Below are 6381 nucleotides of genomic sequence, written 5' to 3'. Positions count from 1 at the left end.
GGGGGGCTGGGGTGGGAACACTCAGACCTCTGGGAGACCTGGACAAGAAGATGCTGCGGGCAGGCTGGTCAAGGGAGAGGTCCCTGGAGGAATGGTGGGCTTGGCCCTAGAGAAGTAGCTCAGAAAAGAGGCGGACCCTTGAAGACTGGGGTGGTCTGAACAAGCCTGGGGAGAAGGAGGTGCTGAGCTGGCCCTGAGATGTCAAGTCTGAGGCTGAGAATGAACAAGGTTTTCCAAGAAATCAGGAGAAAAGTCTCAAGTTTTTGGCCTCCTTCCTGTGGTTACAGGGGGGATTGGTGCTCCCCACCCCCACCCTGTCCCCATGGCATAGCTCCCTGCCTTTCCCATGTCTCTTTCTATCCTGGTGTCTATCCCTGCCCCCCTGACTCTGGCTCCCAAATCCTCAGTGACTGAGACATTCCCCGCCCCTTCCCCAAAGTCCTCCCTTCACTGTTAAGAGTCCCATGGGTCCAGCCTTCTTCTCAGGACCAGGCATCTGCCTACCCGGGACCTTTCAGCTTCTCCCCACCAGCCCTATCCAGAAGGCCAACCAGGAGAAAATTATCTTCAAGCCCAAACCTTCTCAATGGATGCTTGGAAGGTTTATTTCAAGACCTTATGTCAGAATACCTTTCCCAGGAAATCTAGAACTCCACAAAGAGCTCTAAGCCCCATGGAAAGCTATGGGAGACCAAGAAACCCATGTTAGACACAATCTTCCAAAGCACCCAGGCTGCCTTGAGGAACCCAGAGGCCAGCTGAGGGCTCTAGAGGAGGTCTAAAGCCTACAGAAGAGCCCAGAATTCTGAGAGTGACCTAGACTCTAAATGCAGAGAATTGAAACTCATGAGGGACACTAGAACTCATCGGTGCTCAAGAAATCTTGAGCCACACGAGGAGCCTAGAAACCAATACAGTCCCAGGATTTCTCTGGCATAAGATTCTAGAAGGCCTGAATGGCACCAGCCCGGGAAGGGCCTCCTGAGCTGTCCTTGGAAGTACAGCTCTGCTTCTCACCCTCTTCCCCTAACCCTTTTCGGCCCTTGCCAATGGCCAGGCGAGGTCGCCCTCGGTTGAGACCATCAAGTAAGGCACAGGCTTGGCACAAGGAGCGACTGGACAGGGCCCCGCAGCGGGTACAAGCACCAGGGGGTGGGGGCCGGGCAGCAGGGGCTAGGGCCAAGCGCTCAGCCGAGTGGACCAGGTCCAGGACCACTGAAGGCCGGGCAGCCTCGAGGGCCTTGAGCAAGTCTCGCACATGGCCTCGGAAGGCCTCAGGCGCATAGACACACTCTTCTGAGAAGTAGTCCAGTTCCTGGAAATGGGCATATAGGACAATCTCCTTCTGGGATGCAAACTGGAGGGGACGGCACCGGGGCAGGGCACCCCCCTCACCAGGGGAACCCAGAGTCCCTCCTCGGGCCAGCCTACCCGAGTCCCCTCGAAGGAAGTTCATGAGCACTGTTTCCGCCATGTCGTCTGCATTGTGTCCTGAGGAAAGTCAGAGACGAGAATAACCGGTCAGAACCAGCGGCACCCACTGAGATTGGGGATGGGCAGAGACACAGAGAAGAAGCAGGGGGCACAGAGGGAGACCAGACAGGGAGGATGAGGTGGGAGGGGCCCAGAGACACCCTGAAAGCTGTATACAATATGTATGTGTTTGTGTAGGAGTGGGAGGCCCCTGCAGAATCAGGAGGGGGAAGGGGGGAAGGGAGCCCACAGTCACAGAGTGGGAGTAGACAGGAACACAAAGAGGGCCCAGAGTCACAAGCAGGAAAAGGCAGGGACCCAGGAGAGAGGGGGGCCAAGAAACCCAAGTAGGGAGGGGGTGGGGACCCAGGGCCCCGATGGGGAGTTCCCTAGGAACACAGGTAGGAAGGAGGCAGTGCTACTCAGAATGGGGGGTAGGAGCACACAAAAGGGTGGGATTCCAGTCACAATGAGGGTTGAGGGGAGGGTCACAGGTGAGAGGGGGACCCAGAGTTACACAGAAGCACAGGTGGGACAGGGCCCAGAATCACGAATGGGGGAGAAGGAGAGAAGGGAGACAAGTGCAGAGGCAGGCTGCCCCAATTAACAGGCTCCCCAGCCCCCAAACCCGGGGAAAGCAGGCTGCGCCTTGGGCCAGAGCTCACCTGTGACAATGTGCGTGGCCCCCACGCGCTGGGCTCCCTCCTCCAGCGCACGCCGCCGCAGGACCCCGCAGAAGGTGCAGCAGGCTCGGGCTCGGCCGGGCTCCTGGGCCGCCCGGCGCGCCACTTCGTCCATGGTCCAGCCCCCGAAGAGATCTGCGTAGGCGACCACGGTGAGCGGCAGCCGCCAGCGGCCAGCCTGGCGTCGAACAGCCGCCAACGCTGCGTCCCGGTAGCCGCCTATGCCCTCGTCCACGGCCACGAGGTGCAGGTCCAGTGCCAGCCCGTGACGGGCGTCCAAGGCCCGGAGCACGTGTGCCAGCACCGTGGAGTCCTTGCCTCCGGACGCGCCCACAGCCACGACAGCCCCGGGGGGCAGGAGGCGGCCAGTCTGCAGCGTGCTCAGCACCTCGGCCTCAAAGGCATTGCAGAAGCAGGATCGGCAGACCGCCCCGCCGGTGCGAGGCCTCCGCAGGGCAGCTGGTCGGACCCCACCGCAGGGCCCGGAGCACCGGGGCACCGGCATCTGCAGAGGGAGAGAGAGGGAGTCACCGGAGAGCAGGGCCGAGGGCGCAACCTCAGGCTACAAACCTGCCCCCGAGAGAGCGAGCGACTCCCATAACCACAGGCAGGAGTCCGGCAGAAAGGGAGATCTGCAGAGGGAGGGGTGCTTCCCAGGAGCATTTGTCAGGAGGAGTGCACCCCTTCCTCCCCCCCTCCCCAGAAAACAACAACAACTCAAGCCTTGTAGTGCACATATCACACGCAAACAAGTCCGATTAGGGCCAGAAGTAAGGGAGGGGCGCCTCACAGCGAGGCTCTGGAAGGCTGTACACCCCTGACTGAGGCTGGTATCTGAGAAAAAGGGGGGAGGTGCCCTCAACAGGAGGCACTGACAGAACCCACAGGTTTGTGCAAACCCTAAGGGGCACAATGCACATGTGCACTGCCCCAGTTAGAGCCAGGGGTTTTCAGGTTGACTTTCAATCAAGAGTGACCTCTCATGCACACAAGGGGAGGAGAGAAGACCCAGGAGCTGGACCTGAACCGTGGAGGGCAGGCAGATGTGGAGAGCAGCCAGCACCTAGGCAAAGGAGGTGGCTTCACAGTCCCTCAAGTCCCAGAGGAGAGAGGGCCAAGCCACTATTCCGACCACAGAAGGAAGAGGTGAAACAGAATGAGGGCAGGAGTCTGGGAGATGAAGCCTTTGCCACGCACCCCTGTATTAGGACCCAGGGAAACAGAAGGGCTATGGAGACATCTGGAAAAGCAGACACACTCTGCTCCACCTGAAGATGGGGGAGTGGGGATGTAGGGGAAAGCACTAGAAGTCAGGTCCACCAACCCTTCCCTCACTCTGATCATCCTTCCTCTATCAACAAAAACTTGTTAACAGACTTGGTTTTGGTCCTCACCAGGGTGGTCCTGGCCTTCCTGTGGATTCATCTAGAGTCCTTCCTCATCTCTCCTTTCTGTTTCCTCTGCCCCACTGCCCCACCACCCACCAGAAACTGTCAAAACAGCTTTCTATCATAGTATTCAGCCTACAGTCTCTATCCCCAACCTGAGCACAACTCTAGGCAGACAGAGAGCCATTAATAAATGACTACTGATTGATCAGCCCAGTCACTAAAGCAAGCCCCTCCTTCCCTGTTCAGGGTAGCTATTTCCCCATGTACAAAGTAGAGGTGGTCTGGTGAGATGGACAGCCAAGTTTTCTTACAGCTTCCTATGAATCAAGTTTTAATTCTGGCTGAAATCATTTGCTCATAGATTAAGAGCAGAAAGGGACCTCAGAGGCCATCTAGCCAAATATCTCATTTTACAGATGGGGAGACTGAGGCCCAAATAAGTCAAGTGATTTGTTCAAGTTCACACAGGTAGTCTGGGTCATAGGTAAGATCTGAATCCCCAAACAAACCTTTCTTTACTTAACTACATTAAAACTATCTCAGGATATTTTTATAGGACATAAAGCAACTCAATCAGTTTCTGAGACAAAGTGGGGCAGTGAGAAGTGCTACATTTGGAGTCCACAAAGCTGGGTTGAAATCCCACCTCTGACACAATCTGTGTGGCCTTGGGTAAATAACTTCTCTGGCATTCTGTCTAGATAACCTCTGAGGTACCTTGGAACTGTAAATCTAAACTGCTAAAACACTGGCACCCACACCCTGCTAAACAGAGGGGGCCCAGAAGAAGGGACACTGCCATGGGGGGGGGGGAGACAGAAGTGCCTCTTGGAGTGGGTAAGAGCTACTCCGTCAGATATAGCCTGAGGCAGGGACAGAAGGGCATACTCCAAGAGACTAAGAAGACCCTTTCTCCTGCCCCTTTGCACACACACACCTATGGAACGTTGCCCCAATATATCATCAGACTTTTCCCACGTTGATTTTTGTCTTCTCTTTAAAAAAAAAATTCTTTGTTCCAAAAGATGTGGAGGGGTAGATGGGACGGAGAGGGATGCAGGGGGAAATTACACAATGAAAAAAAAAAAGATAAAATTATTACTTAAAATCCCCCACAAAAGATAAGCAGCCCACTTGCATACAGCCACGGGCGGGACTCAGTGCTAGAATGGACAATCTAACCTCTCCTTTTACAGATGGAGAAATCTAGGGCCACACAGAGACCCATTCAGGAGCCTTCTATGTCTTTTAGCGATTAACTCATGACTAATTACGCTCAATTAACAAGCCCTCATTATTAGTTACGATCAATTAACAAGTCTTTATTAAGCACCAGCTGTGTGACAAGCAATAAGCAGTGGGGACAAAGGAAGTGAAACTGTCCGCCTTAAAGGGGAGAGCTGGAGACCCCCGAGGAGTTGAAGGTAGATGGACACAGAGTCGGACGGAGGAATGGGGGACACCCGGGCGCAGTTGTTGAGGGCCGATCTTAAGAGTCTGATAAGGTTTTAAGATCCAAGGCAGAGTTTGACCCCTGCTCAGGCTTTCACCCCAAAGGGCTCGGGGATTAAGTGGTACGGCTCCCCAATTCCTTCCTGATAAAGAGGTCTCTGAGACATCCCTTCTCTCTCTTTGAACCTTAGATTTACGTATTTACTCCTCTATGCAGGTGGCGCCAAGGCGCCTGGGAAAACCTTGGAATCTACAGCCCAATCTAGGAACCCTGATAAGGAGGAAATTCATGATTGTTACATCCTCAGCAGATGTTCTGGGGAGTATCTCACGGGGAGGACTCTGTGAAGTTAGGCTAGATCTTCCCTATATATTCTGTGCCCTCAGATGAATAAACTGAGTCAGTAATTCTACTCCGCCTGGCCCATATGTCATAAGTTATTTCACGCCTCTCCGTTCGGTGTACAATCTGGTTGCGGGCAACACGCAGTCATTCAGAAAACGGGAGTTTAGCGCTTCTTCGGGCAGAGCCCTAGGCCACCGCATCCGGGAGACCCAAAGCCGGGCTGGGGCCGGTCTAGGAGGGCGGAAGCCCCTCCAGGGCAGGTCCAGGTGACCTGGATCTTTTCCTCAGCACAGAACATTGAATGCCGCTTCAAAGAAGGCAGTCACCTTTCAAAAGCCGAAGGGGGGCGGGAGTGGGGTGAGCGGGAGAAGGGGGCAATAAGGCTGATGGGGGGGAAGGGTTCTGCCCCGGAGGAGGAGCAATAAGGTTGATGGGGGGGAAGAGAAGGCGGCGCCCCCCGACCCCCAGGCAATGAGGTTGATAGGGGCGGGGGGAGGAGGAGAGGTTCTGCCCAGGAGGAGGGGCAATAAGGTCAATGGAGGGAGGGGCCGTAGAGAAGGTGCCCCCTCCCCGCCCCGAAAGATGGGCAGCAAGGCTCCCGGGGAGGGGCACAGACGGCAGCTCCGACCCCGCCAGGGCCAAGCCGGCGCGACCCGGGGTCCGGGTCCCAGCCCAGGGGAAGGGAAAATCACTCACCTCGGGCGGATCAGGGAGAGACCCCCTCCCCTCCCTCCAACCAGGCAAGCCGGCCCGACCACGAGGAAACGAGGCCCGGAAGTGGCGCCGCAAGACTACAACTCCCATAAACCCCCGGGAGGCTCCGCGAGGGCCGACTACAGCTCCCAGCGGGCACTGCGGCAGCTTGCTGCCTCCCAGCGCAGTGGAAGCTGGGTCGCTGGAGTGACAAGTCTGGTTCAAATCCCACTTTATAACCACGTGGGCCGTGCTGGTAAATGATTGACAGCCGGTCCTCCCAAAAGGAACAAAAAAAAACCTATGCACGACACATTTTAAGTTTGCTGCTGTTCAGTCAGTG

The 6381-nt window shown here is 55.9% G+C and overlaps 1 protein-coding gene across 1 annotated transcript; it reads right to left on the bottom strand.

Annotated features, from left to right (window-relative positions):
* Positions 1 to 580: 580 nt before the first annotated feature.
* Positions 581 to 6168, bottom strand: CTU1 (cytosolic thiouridylase subunit 1). The gene is made up of 3 exons (XM_021004103.2): positions 6042 to 6168; positions 2139 to 2661; positions 581 to 1491 (listed from the first exon to the last, which is right to left on the bottom strand). The coding sequence occupies exons 1-3, from the start codon at positions 6147 to 6149 to the stop codon at positions 944 to 946; spliced, it is 1179 nt and encodes a 392-aa protein (XP_020859762.2). The 5' UTR covers positions 6150 to 6168; the 3' UTR covers positions 581 to 943.
* Positions 6169 to 6381: the final 213 nt, after the last annotated feature.

This window comes from Phascolarctos cinereus, unplaced genomic scaffold (assembly GCF_003287225.1).
Source record: "Phascolarctos cinereus isolate Bilbo 61053 unplaced genomic scaffold, phaCin_HiC Scaffold_726;HRSCAF=1367, whole genome shotgun sequence".
NCBI classification, from domain to species: Eukaryota; Metazoa; Chordata; class Mammalia; order Diprotodontia; family Phascolarctidae; genus Phascolarctos; species Phascolarctos cinereus.
The sequence above is the reverse complement of the archived record's forward strand: the minus strand, read 5'-3'. Positions and strand labels throughout refer to the sequence as shown.